We start from the raw sequence: 17,815 nt of genomic DNA on the forward strand, positions 1-17,815 counted from the left end.
AATTTCTCTTAATGTTACTGAACCCGATGGTGGACATTGAGTACATCAGGAGCTGTCCAAAGAGGGACCAGGGGCATTCTGACAGTGTCTATCAAGACCTGAAAATGTGCAGACTCCTAGATCTAACCATACCTCACGTAGGAGATTATCCGACAGGCACACTAGTGCTTGTGCCCCAAGATGTCTACCCAAGAATGGCCCCTGCCTTATTATTCCTGCCAGCAAGAGGCTAGAAACAATCTACATCTCCAACCTCAGGACTGGATAAATTAAAAGTATAGGCTGAGTGCATGCTCCAATTCTCAACAGCAGATACAAGAAATGAAATGGATCTGTAGAAATTTACATGGAAAATGTGCCAGCACATATTCCACCATGAAGAGAAGAAAGGCAAGTTACAGAACAGTATGTACAGTATGATCTCATTTCTATTTAAAACGTATATGTGACTGTGCATTGAAAAAGATCTGAAGGATAAACAGCAAGCTGTAAGTAGGATTTACCTCTAGGTATGTATGTATGTATGTATGTATATATGTATATATGTGTATATATATATATATATATATATATACACATATATGTATATGTGTGTGTGTATATGGATATATATATATATATGGATATATATATATGGGTGTGTATATATATATATGGGTATATATATATATATATATATATATATATATATATATATCCCTATAAGGATATAGGTATACAGGTATAAAGACAGTGAGCTCCACGAGGTGTGCAAACCAGGATTGGCTGTCCCTTATTCAGGGATGCTGCGGAAGGGAACCTCGGTTCCCCTCTTAGCCCTGAGAATCTCCGAGAGAGGGGAGGTCAGGACGGGGAGCAGAATCCACCCCTAAGGGGAAAGGGTTAAGTGGGGATGGCTTTCCTGTGGGCGGGCTCGGCGATCGGCAGCGCCGGGCTCTGTTAGCCAAGTCTGAGCATCGCGGAGGATGCGGCGCGGGGAGCGGCTGCAGGGACGCGCGCAAGGTGAACGCGGGGGCTGCCGGCTAGGCGCCCAGGTGAGGAGCTGGCCGAGGGAGGGGGCGATGACGGGACCCAGGCAGGGAGCATGGACTGCAGCCCCCTTTCTGGGCGCGAGCGGCAAGGCCTGCACCAGTGCCCACCCCCACCCGGGACACTGCGGGAAGGCGCGGAGCCAGGGGAGAGGAGCCGAAGGAGGAGAGGTAACCCGAGATGGACCAGGTCCTGGAGGCTGCCCTGCGGCGGCCCTCGCCCTGCCCCCAGGCGGGCCTCTCTCCAGTCCCTAGGGCAGAGAGATACCCCCTACCCTTTACCCCATCCCCCCAAGAATCTGTCCTGTAGCGGGAACCCAGGACTAGGCAGCCTCCCCCGTGCCCATAAATGCCTACATCTCATTTGAATTGCGGGCGGTTGAGCAGATGGCATATGCTTATCACTGAAGGCCTAACTCAACTACCTCCTCTGAAAAGCTTTTGGACCCCCTGTGCAAAATGAGCCATTGCAGGTCTCACAACCCCTAGTGTGGCCATTCGCTGGCTGTGCGACCTTGGGTGATTTGCGAAACCTCTCTGAACCTTGGTTTCATCCTCTATGAAATGGTTATACCCACACCTGCTTGTGTTGAGAGGGTTGGGTGAGATGGAGGACAGGCAGCTAATCTTAGCGCAGGAGCCTTACTGGGTAAGTGCTCAACACAGGAGCACTATTATTAACCAGGACATGTGTCAGTGGCTGTTCAGTCCTTCCTCCTCAGCTACCCCCCCCAATCCTGACACTGCAATTGAGGCTTCTCTTTGGGTCCCCAGCACCCAGCTAGGAGCAGAGCAGAGTGAATGCTTGAGAAATTAACAAGACTTTAAGGCAGAGTCTAGTTTGGGGGATCTTTGAACCCCCTGAAATTGTCCACAACTTTGGATGAACCTTGGCATTTTTCTGGAGAGAGCACCTGGAACTTTCATTGGTTTCTCAAGGGGTCTGTGAACCACCAAAGATGAGGAGCCAGGGAGTCTTCCCAGAGAAGAAAGGAGCAGGGCTTCTGCCCCTAAACACACCCAAGCCTCTCCTCTCTCACAGTTTCTGTTCCCTGGCCCTGCAGTCTCCTGGCCACCTTCCTGCCTCCCTGGCTTAACTAGGGACTCAAGAAGAGGAAACTTCAGGGCGTATCTACCCAGGGCCAGGCATATGCAGGGGGCCTGAGGCAAGAAATAAAGATGCAAAAGCAGCCCTTGAAAAGCCCCAGGCCAGTGGAGGAGACCTGAGATTGCATTATGTGACCTGGATGATAGGAAGGGGTGGAGGTGGTGACAGGGAAAGAAATGTCTAAGCTGAAACAAGCCACTATTATTATCTTACCTGGATTTCTGCACTGGCCTCTCTCCCCCTTTTCAGTACACTTAATTGGACCTTTTTGCTTCCATGCTTAACATCTGCATTGGCTTCCTGTGATACTTAGAATAAAATCCAGGTGCCTTATTGTGGCTTACAAGGGCCCTTGTGATCTAGCCCCACCTTCTTGATCTTATCTCCCTTCGGTCCTTTCTCCTTCCTTTGCTCTGCTCCAGCCACACTAGCCTTTTCATTTCCTGAATTCACCTCATTCATTCTGCTTCAAGGCCTTTTGCGCTTTCTGTTCCCTTTGCCAAATACTTTTCCCTCATTATCTTCAAATGGCTGGCTCCTTCTCATCAGCATCTAGCTTAGATGTCACCTCTCAGAGGTCTTCCTGTTGTACCCCCTGTGTAAAGTAGCCCCCATCAATCTCTTAACCTGTTTTATTTTCTTCAGCGCTCATCTTATTTAAAATTATTCATTGTCTGCCTCTTACCCTAGAATGCCAGCTCAGTGAGGGCAGGCATCTTGTCAGTCTTTTCACTGCTTTATTCCCAGGGCCTGGCAGATAGTATGTGCTCACATATTTTGTCGAAATACGTCAGGGGGCTGGTGGAAAGAAAGCTTTCTGGACAAAGGGAAAAGTAAAAGGACTCTAATGCTTATTAAACTCCTATTATGGGCCTGGCCTATATAATGTGTTTTGTTAGGTAAGTCTTGGAAGAGCTCCTTTGAATTAGGTACTTTTCTTATACCCATTTTACTGATGGGAAAACCATGATTTGCAGAGGTGAGGTGACTCACCCAGGAAATAGCGAAGCTGGGATTCAAACCCAGATCTCTCCTCCAAGGCAGGAGCATGTTCCTCTCCCTCTTCACTGCTCTGATATTTGAGCCAGGCCTTCAAGAATAGGGTTTCAGGGGCACCTGGGTGGCTCAGTCAGTTGAGCATCCAACTTTGGTTCAGGTCATGATCTCATGGTTCATGAGTTCAAGCCCCACATCAGGCTCTGTGATGACAGCTCAGCTCTGTGAGCCTTCAGATTCTCTCTCTCTCTCTCTCTCTCTCTCTCTCTCTCTCTCTCTGCCCCTCCCCCACTCATGCTCTGTCTCCCTCTCTCTCATAAATAAGTAAACATTAAAAAAAAAAAAAAAAAGAGGATTTCAGCTAGTGAAGAAGAAGGGAGAGGGCAGTCCAAGCTGAGAGAACAGCAGGAGCAAAGGATTGGGGCATTGGACAGCCCAGTGGTTGTTGAAGGGGATAAGCAGCCTGGTGTAGCCTTGGAAGGCTAAGAGAGAAGCTTACATTATTTCCTGAGGGTGATGGGGAGCCACCAAAGGTTTTGAAGTAGGGCAAGTGGCATGACCAGAGATACATTTTTAAAAGGTCACTCTGGGCAGCATGAAGGAGTTGAACAGGAAGGGGTTGGGGAAAGGGGAGCTCTCTTTCTTTCTTTCTTGCCACCACCCGCCTTGGGACAGCTATGGATGCTCCCAATGCTCACATGTCATCCCCCTTCTCCTTTTTTTAGGCTCATCCAGTGAGGACTGGAAGTTGAGTGTTCTAGGCCCACACATCAGAGTGGACCATGGCCCCCAGCCCATGGGGCCGTGTATGTGGCCCCCTACTGCTGATGCTGCTGCTCTCCCTGGGGCCTGGCCCTGCTCTGGGCCGGCGCCTTCCCAAGCCACTTGAGGACTCGGAACCACACCTGATCCTAGGAGATGACCCCCAGGGCCCTATGGGCACAGAGCCCCATGCCCTCGACTTCTTCTGGCAGAAGTCCAGAGATGAGAGCCCCTGGAACTCCAATGTCCCCCAGGTGCCTGCCGAGGAAGCACCTGAGGCGCCCGCAGATTCTCCCCTTGGCCCAGCCCTGCACGGACCTAAAGCAGCCCATAGGGCTCAGAGAGAAGGACTCCCAGTAACTGATGATCTCCAGATGGCTCGAGGGCCAAGTTCTCATGGCTGGACAGGACCTCCTGACTCACAGGAGCCTATGGAGCAAGAAGCACCAGCCCCCCATCCAGTGGGTCTCCCCCATCTCACTTTCATCCCCATAACTCCCAGACTCCAACTCAGGATAGCTACAGTTTCTCCCTCCCCAGGGCCAGAGGAATCTGGAGGCCAAATGGGACAACAGCCACCTAAAGATGAGGGTCTGGTGGCTGAAGCCAAGATCAGAGTCTCAGAGATATCCCCCTTAGACCACCAGGGCCCTTCCCAGACTCTTGCCCCCAACTTGGGCACTACCAAGACGCCAGTGCTGGAAGAACAGGGTGGGGGCGAGGAGGACTTCCAGGAGGCAGCTCAAAGCCCCCTCTTCACCCAACAAGATCCAGCAGCCCCTCATGTTGGTTTGGTATCTCCAGCTGAGGTGGCATCCTCTCAGGAGCCTGGGCCCCAGCCAGACCTGGCATTGGCCAAAAGCCTTCCTCCTACTGAGGAGCTACCACTTGAGCTCCCCAAGAAGGCTGGAGGTGGGGAGACCTGGGAAGTCAGTCTTCCAAGTCCCTCACCCAAAGAGGCTGATCTTTCTGATGTGAGGAGCTCACCAAGACCCCAGCCCTCAGGTCCCCCAGCCACAGAGACTCCTGACGGGCAACCTAAGCCAGGTGGGTATCAAAGTGGAGGTTTCCCAGTAGGGCTGGGAGGGGACGGTGTTCCAGCATAGCTGGATGCCCCAGTTTCTATGTGACCTCTGGTCTCTCTGGGCCCCATTTTCCTCATTCTGGCAAATGAGCGTGATTGTGCCTCCCTTTGGGGGGACTAGACTTTGGGGACCACTGCATGGTCAGGCAGTGATAACTGCTTTTGTTATTTCAGAGATAGCAGCAATGAATGGAGCAGACCCCATCTCCCCCCAGCGGGTGAGAGGAGCACTGGAGACCCCAGGTACCCCCAAGTCCCTCATCCCTGGCCCCTTGGACCCTGGCCCAACTACAAATCGAACAGAGAGCCCTGTGGGGGCCCTGCAGCCAGGTGAGGGGATGACTAGGGGTTTGGGGGAGAGTGGGTACTCTGTCTAATAAATAAAAACCGAGGTACATGGCGGGGAGTGAATGGGGACAAATACTTCCTTAAAGGAACTGGCCAGGACTTCCTTCAAAAACTTAAGGATAATAAACTAATACTGGGTACTCTGGGACAAGTCATTTGCCCTTTGGGGATGGAATATTCGTAAATGTAACTTGGATATATTTAGTGCAGTGTCTCCAACTCCCACAAATCACTGGAGGAGTTTTTTAAAAACTCCAATACCCAGGCCCCATCCCAAGGAATTCTGATTCAGTTCGTCTCCAGGTGATTCTAATATGCAGCCAATGTTGAGAACTGCTGGTATATTATTAATAAAAGTGATAGGTCATGTCGTTTAACATTACTGGGTGTTGGGCACTATGCTAAACATTTAATCTTCCCCACAATCCAATGAGGTAGGTACTATTATCATCCCCATTTCACAGATGTGCTTAGAAAAGTGAAATAACTTGCCCACCACACTAGAGAATGTGGGAAATCAAAAGCACTTTTCAAAGGGTTATTCTGATATTGTTATTATTGCAGATGAAGCCGAGGAGTGGCCGGGGCGCCCCCAAAGCCATCCCCCAGCACCCCCAGTCCAGGCCCCCTCGACGTCACGCCGGGGCCTCATTCGGGTCACTACGCAGCGCGCCCTGGGCCAGCCACCCCCTCCGGAGCCCTCAGCCAGCTCCATGGCATCAGCCCCAGCCACCAGCCCCCCGGCCAATGCCACCGCCCCTCCCCTGCGCTGGGGTCCCCTGCGGCGGGTGCTGAGCTTTTCCTGGGAGCTGCACGTCTATGGGGTGGGGGTGCTCTTCCTGTTGCCCGCGTTGTTGGCACTGGCCTCACTGGCAGCTGCCCCTGCGGGGCCCCGGCTGGCTCTGGTGGCAGCGGTGCTCGTGCTCATAGCGTCGGGGCTTCGATCTGCCTACATGCTCGCGGACCCATACGGCTCTCAGGCACGGCTGGGCTTACGCACTGGCCTGGTGCTCTACAACCTGCCCTTCCCCTTGCTGCTCACTGCGCTGGCGGCCCTGACCCTACTCGGGCTGGGCGCAGGGCTGCCACAGCAGCTGCAAAACCCGCTCCTGCTGGGAGCGTTGGCGTTGGCGCACGGCGTGGGGTTGCTGACTACTGACCTGTTGTCAGTGAGGGCTGCGTTCAACCTCCTGGCTCAGGGCTTGTCTTGTGCCTGGGGTGCGGCCGTGGCTCTAGGCACACTCTGTCTGTGCCGTCGCCGCCTGCTGGACGGGCCGCGGGGCTGGGATGCCAGCCCGGGCCCGCGGCTGCTGGCCGTGGCCGGCGCGCTGGGGCTGCTGGCCAGTGGCTTGCAACTGGCATCGGCGCTCTGGCTATACCCGGGCCCAGGTCGGGTGGGTCGCTTTTCGTGGGCCTGGTGGGGCGTCCACTTCTGGCTGCGCCTGCTGGAGCTGACATGGGCCCTCACCCTTGCGCTGGCCGCTGTAGCCGCCGCGCGGCCCAGGCCGCCCACAGAGCACGCTTGCTGGGCTAAGTTGCTGCGCCTGGCGTGCCCCACGCCCTCGGGCAAGAGCGAGGTGCCTGAGCGACCAAACAACTGCTATGCGGGGCCTAGTGGCGTGGGTGCAGGCAGCTTGGACATAAGCAAGAGCCTCATCCGCAACCCAGCAGAGGGTGGGCCGCCTGCCACGCCCAGTTCAGGCGCCTGGGGGTCGGCTGCGTCGTTGGGCCGTGGTCCCCAGGGTGGCCCTGGACTGTCCCGCAGCAGCGTGGGGCCGGCGCCGTCGATGAGCGAGCTGGACCTGCGGCCGCCATCACCCATCAACTTGAGCCGCAGCATCGACGCCGCGCTCTTCCGAGAGCACTTGGTGCGAGACAGCATTTTCCGGCGCTGTGGCCTGCGCGGTCTGTCCTCCCCGCCGCCCGGGGGCGCGCTGCGGCCGCGCCGGGGCAGCCACCCCGACCCCGAGCTCGAGGGCGCAGGCTCTTCGCTCCTGAGGGGCCGCTGCCGGTCTCTCAGCGACGTGCGCGTGCGCGGCCCGGTCCCACCACATGTCGCGGATGAACCTGACGGGGCGGTTTCTGGCAGCTCCATGGACAGCTTCTCCCGGGGCTCGCTCAAGATCAGCTGGAACCCGTGGCGTCACGGGCTGTCGTCGGTGGACAGTCTGCCCCTCGATGAGCTGCCCAGCACGGTGCAGCTACTGCCTGCCCCAGCCCCTGCTCCTGCCCCTACCCCCTCCCGGTCCGGGGAACCTCAGAGTGAGGTCCAGCCTCGCTGCAAGCCCGGGGACTCCCGCAGCGCCTCCAGTGACACCATCGAGCTCTGAGGGGTCCAGGGATGCAGGACCGGGGCCCTACCCTCGATGGCCATATGGCTTGGCCGACTGGGACAACTGAACATTTGAAAAACTGGCATTCCCGGGTTTCCATCTAACTACAGCCCCTGGCAACATTGGGGCATGAACCTAACTGCCCCCATTTTTTGTTTTTTAAATATCTATTTTTTTCAGTGGGTATTTTGCACAGAGGCTGTGACTTATGCGGAATACAGGGTGGACATGCATGGATTTGGGTGTGGGATATGGGGTCCAGGTACCCCCAAACACCCCTCCAGACTCCGTAGTGTGGAGATGAGGTTTGCTTGCCCAGACTGACTGTCCTCTTTGTGCCAAAGAAATAAACCCTTAGGACTTGGCTCATGCCTCCCTCTGGCCATGCCAGGATCCCGTTCAGAGAAGAGGTAGCAGTCCCCACCCCTGACCCCCAGCAATCCCAAGTCCCCTATATGTTGGGGAGGGGAGGACCCAGAAAGGAAAGGTACCCCACTGTGGGAAGCCTTAAGAATAACGGCTACAGAACATCTATCTGTTGTACACTGTTTTCAGCTCTTTGTATTTATCCTCTTCCTTAATTCTATTAAGCCTGAGTGGAAAGCATTATCATGCCCATTTTATAGATGGGAAGAGTGAAGATCAGAGACAAAAGCAATTTGTCCAGGGTCCTTTGGCAAATGATAGCTGGCAATGAACCCAGGAACCTCCACTCCAAAGCCTGGTTCCTCCATCCCCTTCTCCTAACACTACTTCAGGGCCAAGCCCCTCTGTCCTCCTTATACTGCTTCTCCATCATGGTAGACCTCAATTTCCCAGGGTTTTAGAAAATTTCCCCAAGGGTGGGGTGGGGGGGGCTCGCAGTAGCTCAGGCCAACCCATAGGGAGTAGGAGGCAGGTAGTGAGACTGAAGTTTCTCCATTTTCCAAGACCTTTATTTCCTGAGATGAATAAATAATCAGCGGCTGAGGGGCAGGGGTACAGAACAGGAGCTGGCAGCATGCAGCTGGCAGGAGGAGGCTGTGATGGGCCCACCCCTGGAGGGAATCCCCCCTCATCCTGGACAGGGGCCAAAGCCCACTAGCAGCCACCACAAGGAGATACTTTTTTAAAAATTCACACACATTGTGAAGCCTACCCAGTTCCCCCAGGCCAAGATCTCATGGCATCCATATTTAGGGCTACTTTTTCACCCCAAGGGTCTCACCTGCCTAGGTGTGAGGTGTGGTATTTACCCTGCTCAAAAATAAAGCAAGCTGCCTCAAGTGTCCAGGCAGGAAAGAGGCCTGACTTCTGGGGGCAGCCTGGATAGGAGGAGATCCTGCAAATGTAGCAAGGATTATCTGCCCTTGATGAAGCCCTCCAGCACACGGTCGCTGCGCTCTGACAACCAGTAGCCAGTCATGGCTGCCACAGCCCCAATGAAGATGGCGGTAAACACCAAGTCACCCTTGGCAGCTAGTGTGGCCAGTGCACAGATGATGACACCGAAGAACATCTGCTGCAGCACCACCAGCTCATCCTCTGTCATCTCCGAGAAGAAGCCTGCTGACTCTGTGAGGAACAAGAGAAGCACCTGTCACTCCCCCGCTGTTCCTGGAGCTTCCCACATACCTCATCATTGCTGCCACATGGTTGCCCAGCAAGCCGGCACATGATGTCATTTACTGCTGAGAACAACTCCAACGGGCAGTTATTGTCCCTGTCTCAATAAATGGGAAACTGAGGTTCAGAGCGGTAAAGAGGTTTGCCCAAGATCATGTGGTGGGCAAGTCTGGAGACAGCCTGTGTACCAGCCTGGCTCCAGAGCCAGACTGCATGGATTTGACTCGCAGCTCTGCAACCTGCTTGTCATGTGGTCCTGGGCAAGTTATTTCATCTGTCGGCATCCTAGTTTCCACCCTGTAAAGTGAGGATGAGAATAATACGAACAGCACTGGACCTATTGTAGAAGCGAAATAACTTAATACATGCAACAGGCTTGGAACAGTGTCAACACATGGTAAGAGCTGTGAAGCAGTCACCATCGTCATCATTGTGGTTGTCCTTCATCTCAGAACAACAGCCTGCAACAGCTGTCAGCAGCCCAGGGTAAGGACTGGCCCCAATGGACAGATAAGAAGGGAGATAGGGGGGATTTGACACCAAGTGCCATATTCTTTCTGCCTTGGGAGGTGTGAGGCCGCTAAAAGTCAGCCTGGGGATCAGATGTAGGGTTTGGGTCTCATTGCAGCCTTATGGGGGATGGGTGGCAGTGGGGATGGGGCAGGGCCTATGGCTGCCTGGAGAAGGGGCTTGCCTGCCCTCCCCCTGGATGAGGACCTCCCTTCCTCAGGTTTCTGGGGGCCACTACAGGGCTCACCTGGGATCTGCTCCTTCACACAGACGCCCTCCATCTGTTTGTAGCCCTCGGCACAGACACAGCGATAACTGCCCTCGGTGTTCTCGCACTGCTCGTTCTCTCCTGGACACACCTCTGTCTCACATTCGTCCACATCTTGAGGGAGGGTGAGGCGGGGTCAGACCCCCACTGCCAGGGTCCCACATATGGCAGCCCTGACTCCATCTCATTCATATCCGGACACCCCTTTGCCCTTGCCCAAACAACATTCCACCCTTCCTTCCCCTGCCCTGTCCACATTCCAGCTCTTCTCAATTTGTGGTGGGCAAGGCACTTCACGGTGTCTGTGCCCCACTGGCAGGAGACTCACCGAGACACTTGGAGCCCACCTGCTGGTAGCCAGGGCTGCATTTCTTACAGCGGCCTGGCCCTGCCCCCATGCAGCCCAGGCAGGCCTTGGCACAGTCTGGAGAAGGGATAGGAGAGAAGAGGGTGAGAGCTGCCCTTAGGCCCGAGGCGGATTGTGGAGGGGGGGAAAGCCTTGCTCCAGAAGAGGTCTGGGGGGGGGGGCGGTTTTCTGGTGCCTGAGAAGGCAGAAACTTGGGGGAAAGGGCATGGAGCAGCCCCTTCTACCCTTCCCACACTCCTTCCTTACAGGATCAGCACTTACCTCGGCACTCATAGGAGCCCTCTGTGTTCACACAGAACTGGTTGGATCCACAGCTGGCTCGTTCCGTGCCACACTCATCGATGTCTGCAGGGAAGCAGGCAGGATACGGATTTCAATCCCTATCGCACTAACAGGGAAGCTGAGGCCAAGGTTGTTGGGGAAGGGACCTGCTCAGACTCAAATAGCTTGGCAGAGACTGCCGGCTGTGTGCCAACACGAAGGCAGAGGTGCAGTAGGACTTCGGGCCGCCCAACTAAAGATGACATTTTCCAATCTGCCTTGCAGCTAAGTGTGGCCTAATGATTGAGTTCTGGCCAAGAGGATGTAAACAGAAATGATGTGCTCCACTTTTAGCTTGGCCTTAAAACAACAGAAGTGGACTCTTCCATGCATTTTCTTCCCTTTCTCACTTCCTGAGTGTTGGTCATAGAACATGGAGGTACCTCAAGCAACAAAAACATCCCAAGGGGATGACCACACTGTAAGACAGAAAGTATCTGGGTCCTTGAATGCTTGTAACAGGTGGAACTTCCTTGCCAGCCTGGACCACTTGTTTTAAGACTGTGGTATAAGATAAAAATAAACCTCTATATTCTTTAAGTCATAGTCTTTGGTGACCTTTCTGTTGTAGCAGCTTAGCCTTTACCCTCGTTTATATAAATAGCTACACAGAGACCAAAACCAAGTCTTGAACCCAGGCTTCCTGACCCCAGGTTAAGTATCTTCATTTCCCTGGCTAACTCTTCCTCAATTTTCAAGACTTGGCCTAAGGGATACCTCCTGCAAGAAGCCTTTCCTGATTCCCCACCTCTACAGAGCTGGATCAGGGGCATCTCCAACTGTACAAAGATCGGTCTGTACTCTAGGTTACTTTTCTGCCTTCCCGAACAGGTTGAGATCACCATGAAGTTGGGAACTGTGGTGGTCTAGCCCAGAGATGTGTGTGCTGATGGGGACCAAGTCCAGGCTGCTGCTTTCCTCCCCAGACCTAGGGCTAGGGCCTCACTCACCTACACACTTGAGGTGATGCAGGGCCCAGCCCTTCTTGCACTGTAAACAGTTGGACTCCTCAGGTCCCGAGCAGCGGGCACAGGGGCCAAAACAAGCTGGGTGAGAAGCGGGAAGTGTGAGGGTAGGCAGGCAGGCAACCCATCTGCCCTTGCCCAGCCCTGCGCCTCTTGGCTACCTACCCGAACATACCAGATGGCTGGCGTTGCGCTCTGCCTCAAAGTAGCCGAGGCCACATTGGCCACAAGCCTCGCCCCCATAGCCGGCCTGGCAGTCACAGTGCCCGCTGCCCCCTCGAGTCCCTTCCCCTTCACACCGCCCGTGGCCACCGCAGGGCTTTTCTGCGCCCCCAGGACAGGCTGTGGGCAGATACCAAACCAGGTGAGATCATAAACACAATCGTGAATACAGAGAATATTTCCCCATACCATTAAATATTTTTGGAGAGCAAACTCAATTTTAATGGCAACATAATATTTCATCATAAACTATATGAAATTTACTTAACCAATACCCCACTGTGGAACAGGTTATTTATAAATCTTTCCTCTTATAAAGACTGAATTATCATCTTAGTCACTCTCCCTTTGTTGTTGTTGTTGTTTTTTGTTTTATCTATTTTTTATTCTTTGTGTCACTTAGTCTTTTATCTGAATCTTCCAGAGTTTTCTAAAAGGGGCTGGTAGTAGGTTTAGCTCCTCCCTCAGGACTGTGTGATGACAATGGGGGCTTCAAAGCAGCACCCGCCTGTCCCTAGGAAGATCGCCTTAGTCCAGGGGATGGGGCCTGGTCTGATCCATGCATGGGAAATGGGGGGTGGGTGGGGCCATTTCTCACATACATGAAAAAAACCATAGTCCCATCTGACTCAGTCTAGCCCACTTATCTTTTTTCAGAGCCATTCCCCACTGATTTGCTCATCTCAACAGCTCTCAAAGGCAGATGAGAACGAAGGTCCAGAGAAGTTATGAGGGCAACCTGAGCTCACACAGCCAGCTATGCAGTAGAGCCAGGACTGGATCCCTGACCTTGTCAGTCCCCTCATCCCCCAAGAGGAGCTTGAAAAACTCACGGAGGCAGGAGGGCCCGAAGGTGCCAGAGGGGCAGCAGAGCTTCAGGGAATCTGAGCAGAGCCACTGGAAGAGGTCTGGGGCTTCCTGCTGCCTGAGGGGGTTAGCAGGTGGGGATGATAGTGAGGGGGGCTGAGACAGTGTCAGAGGTGCTATTCACCCCCCACCCTCCCAAAGAACCTGTGATACAACCCTTCTTGGATATAAGACCCATAACACTACCCAACCAACACCCTCTCCCCATTTGGCAGAGGGGTAAATTGAAGCTCAGACTGAGAACTTGGGTACCCCCCAAGTCCTTAGCAGACCTAGGTTTGGAAAAAGGAGTCAAACCAGGACACAGGCCCCAGCATGCACCCCCCTCTTTTACCACCAGGTCCTGCCTATGGCCCCCTCCCTGGGAAGCCCCCCAATAACTCACTTGTGAAACCACCAGCTCTCCACCAGCTCCTCACTCAGCTCTAGCAGGCGGTGGCACTCAAAGTCTGATTTGCTGCACACACTCTCGAGCACCTCTACCAGGCGGGTCTCACTGAACGGACAGGGCAGGGATCGTATGAATATGTTCTACCCCATCCACCACCCTCCTTAAGGTCTCCTCTCCCCCCACCCTCATGCCATGACAATGTCAAAGGAAAGGCTGTAGGGCATAATGGAAGGGGTACTGATTAGCGAGTCAGACAGACCTGGGTTTGAATTTAGTTGAGTGACCTTGGGCAAGTCACTTAACCTCTCCTGAACCTCTCTTTTCTCATCTGAAAAATGGAAACAATACCTGCCCTGCATGTTTGTTGTAAGGTATCTCAGTTCCTGCATTTTCACAATGGAAGATAATACCCTTGCTGCGTATATGTGATTAAAAATACATCATGTAACAAGTGTTGGCAGGATGTGGAGAAATTGGAACCCTCCTACATTGAAGGTGAATGGTGAAGGTGAATGGAATGAAAGATGGTGTAGCCACTGTGGAAAACAGTTTGGCACTTCCTCAATAAGTTTAACATGCAATTACCATATGAATCAGTAATTCCACTCTTGGTTATATACCCAAAAGAATGTTTGTTCAAACAAACACTTGTACACAAATGTTTGTAGCAATACTATACACAGCAGCCAAAAGGTAGAAACAACTTGGGGCGCCTGGGTGGCTCAGTCAGTTAAGCGTCTGACTTCAGCTCAGATCATGATCTCACGGTTCATGGGTTCAAGCCCCGTGTCAGATTCTGTGCTCACAGCTCAGAGCCTGGAGCCTACTTTGGATTCTGTGTCTCCCTCTCTCTTGCTCATCCCCAGCTCGTGCTCTGTCTCTGTCTCTGTCTCTCTCTCAAAAATAAACATTTAAAAAAAAAAAAAAAAGGTAGAAACAACCCAAATATTCATTAACTGAAGAATGGATAAACAAAATGTAGTATCCATACAATGAAATTTTATTAAGCTTTAAAAAGGGGTGCTTGGATGGCTCAATTGGTTAAGTGTCTGAGTCTTGATTTCGGCTCAGGTCATGATCTCATGGTTCATAAGTTTGAGCCCCACACTGGGTTCTGCACTAACATTGTGGAGTCTGCTTGTGATTCTCTCTCTCTGCCCCTCCCCAACTTGCTCTCTCTCTCTCTCTCTCTCAAAAATAAGTAAATAACTTTAAAACATCATGATAAGTGAAAGAAGCCAGACATAAATGGGTTCCAATGGAATCAGCAATCCAATGGACACAGACAGCAGAGTAATGGTTGCCAGGGGCTGGGGGAAGGGGAGAACAGGGAGTGATTGCTTAATAGGTACAGAGTTCCTTTCTGGAGTGATAAAAGTGGCCTGGAACTAGAGAGTGGTAAAGACTGCAAAACACTATACATGTACAAAATGTCTCTAGTGGTAAATTTTATGTTATATATACTTTAATAAAAAAAAATTTTTAAATATGTATACACACACACATATATTATGTATATATATATTATGTATTTAAAGGGTCTGGCATGTGCCTGGCATATAGGAAGAGACGACTTAAAAAACAAAACACAAACAAAAAACAGGAGCCACTATACAGCCAAAAGTGCTCTTCGGGTTATCTTGCCCAATCTCATTCCTAAATGAGGAAACTGAGGCCCCTGAAGGGAAAGGAAAATGACCAATGTTACATGATAACAAAACCTTTTGTTTCTAGTGGGCATCACTGTTTAATCCTTACCACAATCCTATGAGATAGTCAAAGCAAGTATTAACATCCCCATTTTACAGATGAGGAAACTGAGGCTCACAGAGGTTAAGTGACCTTCCCTAGGATACATAGGGTCACAACTGACATCCAAGTCTGTCTAACTCCAAGTCTTTGCTGATTTCTTCTCTTAAACTTGACTTTTTTTTTGTTTATGTATTTATTTTGAGAGAGGGAGCACAAGTGCACATGAGTGGAGGAGGAGCAGAGAGAGAGAGGAGAGAGAATCCCAAGCAGGCTCTGAGCTGGTAGCACAGAGCCTGACACGGGGCTTGATCTCACCATGAGATCATGACCTGAGCTGAAACCAAGAGTTGGATGTTCAACCGACTAAGCCACCCAGGTGCCCCTCAACTTGACTTTGAAAAGTGGGAAGGCCTAGGACTCAGGCCTTTCATTCATTATAGTCTCATCTCATTCCATGGTTTTATAATACTGACTATATGCTGATGACTCCCAAATTCATATTTCTAACTCCTACATTTCCCCTGATTTCCCCACAGCTAAATCTAACTCTACTTGGCTGTTTAACAGACCTCCCAGCCCAATATGTTCAAAGAGAACACCTGATTCCACCCCTCCTCTAAATCTGGTCCTGCCTCAGTTTTACCTATACCGTAGAACAGCCGCACTATTCACCCAGTTGCTCAGTCCCAAAACCTAAGGACTTTTTATTCTACTTTTTCTCTCATACCCCATAATGATTCCATCATCAAACCCTATCAGTCCATCTGCAAAATATACCCAGAATCTGACCCGTTCTCACCATGTCCACCACTAGATTCCACACTAGCTCATGCTGCTGTCACACTTAAGACCAGCCTCCCAAATGTTCTCCCTGCTTTCTCCACTCTGGTCCCTACAGTCTTTTTGCTACATCGCAGTGAGTGATCTTTTAAAGGTATAAATAAGACCACATCACTTCCCTGCTCCAAACCTTCCAATGGCTTACCATTACACTCAGAATAAAATCTAACTCCGTTCTGTAACCTTCAAGCCCCTCTGGCTTCATGTTGTACCATTCTCTCTTCTGCTCATTCCCTCCCAGCCTCTTCTCAAATACATCAAGCTCAGTCCCACTCTGTCTAAATCCCTTCCCCGACTGTCACATAGCTTGCTTCTTTACTTCAGGTTTCTGTTTAAAAATTTTTTTACCGTTTATTTATTTTTTTGAGACAGGGAGAGACAGCATGAACGGGGTAGGGTCAGAGAGAGAGGGAGGCACAGAATCTGAAACAGGCTCCAGGCTCTGAGCTTTCAGCACAGACCCTGACGCAGGGCTCGAACTCACGGACCACGAGATCATGACCTGAGCAGAAGTCGGATGCTTAACCGTCTGAGCCACCCAAGCGCCCCCTTCAGGTTTCTGTTTAAATGTCACACCTTGAACATCACACTTCCCACCATTCTGTAGTCTATTCTTTCCCTGATATGACATTATCTATTTACTTATTCACTGTCTCCTCTACTAGAATGTAAGCTCCTTAACAATGGGTTTTTGCATGCCTTATCTACTGCTGTACTATAGATGTTCAGTGATATTTGTTGAATAAGGACTCCCCAAGAGTCTCCAGGCCCCCACCAGTAGAGCAGAGATTGGGAGGTGAGGTGTACGAACCCACCTCTCCAGCCCCTTACCTGTCTTTGTATTTGGACAACTTCTCTTCCTCCCAGGCAGTATTTCCACCTCCGAAGTTGTCCCGGATTGTTCTCTCCAGGCCCTGGAAATGGAGAACATTAGTAATGGCTAAGTACAGTGCCTGACACATTCTAGCACTTTGGTATTTCACTCACCAGGGAACTGAGGCAGAGAGGCAAACTGCCCAAGGCTATATACAACTAGTAAGCAACCAAGCTAGTACCTGACTCATGCAGTCTTGCATCCCAGAACTCCTCTCGACCCCTGTGCTATAATGGCTAGGCCGCCCCCCACGAGGCTGCTCATGCACCCACCTTGTTGAAGCTGTCGACCAGTCCACGGCAGGTATGACATGGATGGAGCTCAGTTGGGGGAGAGGACTGGGGAGACGGAGAGGGCTGGAGCCAGACGGGGCCTGGGAGGCTAAGGAAGAGACTTAGGCCCCAGAGCAGAGGTGGGACCAGGCCTCTGGGGGGCAGTGAGGCCATGTCTTACCCAGGCTGGGAACCTGTAGATAGAGGGAATGGGGATGACTCACTGGAGGAGCCAGGTGAGAAAGAAAAGGGTTGGCTCTGAGGTGCCGCGGGTCTGGGAGCCCAGATGTGTGTTATTGTAAGAAAAAGAGGCTAGACTCGGGGGTTCGGCTGGGGGAGGGGAGGTGGTGAGGAAGGAGCCTATTCTGCAATTCCAAGATGGTAATAAGTTATCCTTGTCACGGTGGGAGAGGTGGCCTGAATCCTTGGCAAAGGAGAAGTCAACTCATTGTTTTCAGGCCTGAATATGGGTTCTGAGGCCAGGATCAGCAGAATTAGGGAGAATGGGTCAGAGTCCAAGTAATAGGAGAGTAGAGGCCGGATGGGCGGTCTTGGGGGGAGGAGTCCGGAACGGAACCCAGGTCTTGTGGGGAGGAGCCCGGATCCGGATATGAAGAAAGGGGGTCAGGTTAGCGGCCCGCAGGCTGCAAAGACGCAGCCCACTAGTCGACAGGGGACGATCCAGATCCGCATAGGCTGCGGGGCAGGAAGAGATGACCCACCCAGCCCGCGGGCGCCGACGGCTGAGTCTCCCCAACGCCACCGCAGCCGCTGGCTGCGTAAGACGTGCAGCATCCGCCAGCTCCGCAGTCTGGGGGGCGGGGCCTACCCACAGCCAATGGTGGTGGCCCATGTGCCATTGCGTCATCTCACGTCAGCCAACCGGAGGCGGTGCCGGGCTG

At 52.2% G+C, this 17,815-nt stretch overlaps 2 protein-coding genes and 1 long non-coding RNA gene across 6 annotated transcripts; 2 read left to right on the plus strand and 1 right to left on the minus strand.

Moving 5' to 3' along the window:
* The first annotated feature begins 285 nt into the window (after window positions 1-285).
* PRRT3 (proline rich transmembrane protein 3) lies at window positions 286-8,024 on the plus strand. 3 transcript variants are annotated; one of them, XM_058726058.1, is made up of 4 exons: window positions 286-509; window positions 3,858-4,941; window positions 5,153-5,308; window positions 5,891-8,024. In XM_058726058.1, exons 2-4 carry the CDS (start codon window positions 3,915-3,917, stop codon window positions 7,654-7,656), a joined length of 2,949 nt encoding a protein of 982 aa, XP_058582041.1. In that variant the 5' UTR covers window positions 286-509; window positions 3,858-3,914; the 3' UTR covers window positions 7,657-8,024. The 3 variants fall into 3 exon arrangements, with proteins under 3 accessions (XP_058582041.1, XP_058582040.1, XP_058582042.1); XM_058726057.1 differs by lacking the exon at window positions 286-509 and adding an exon at window positions 746-1,034; XM_058726059.1 differs by lacking the exon at window positions 286-509 and adding an exon at window positions 1,043-1,199.
* A 548-nt stretch (window positions 8,025-8,572) lies between these two features.
* On the minus strand, window positions 8,573-17,767 carry CRELD1 (cysteine rich with EGF like domains 1). 2 transcript variants are annotated; one of them, XM_058726088.1, is made up of 11 exons: window positions 17,636-17,767; window positions 16,914-17,107; window positions 16,599-16,681; window positions 13,170-13,280; window positions 12,751-12,842; window positions 11,861-12,037; window positions 11,681-11,776; window positions 10,671-10,754; window positions 10,371-10,466; window positions 10,022-10,156; window positions 8,573-9,213 (listed from the first exon to the last, which is right to left on the minus strand). In XM_058726088.1, exons 2-11 carry the CDS (start codon window positions 17,085-17,087, stop codon window positions 8,999-9,001), a joined length of 1,263 nt encoding a protein of 420 aa, XP_058582071.1. In that variant the 5' UTR covers window positions 17,088-17,107; window positions 17,636-17,767; the 3' UTR covers window positions 8,573-8,998. The 2 variants fall into 2 exon arrangements, with proteins under 2 accessions (XP_058582071.1, XP_058582072.1); XM_058726089.1 differs by lacking the exon at window positions 8,573-9,213 and adding an exon at window positions 9,427-9,561.
* Window positions 9,561-11,270, plus strand: LOC131509842 (uncharacterized). The gene is made up of 2 exons (XR_009260717.1): window positions 9,561-9,750; window positions 10,658-11,270. It is a non-coding gene; the product is annotated as an uncharacterized LOC131509842 (long non-coding RNA).
* Window positions 17,768-17,815: the final 48 nt, after the last annotated feature.

This window comes from Neofelis nebulosa, chromosome 4, assembly GCF_028018385.1.
Source record: "Neofelis nebulosa isolate mNeoNeb1 chromosome 4, mNeoNeb1.pri, whole genome shotgun sequence".
NCBI classification, from domain to species: domain Eukaryota; kingdom Metazoa; phylum Chordata; class Mammalia; order Carnivora; family Felidae; genus Neofelis; species Neofelis nebulosa.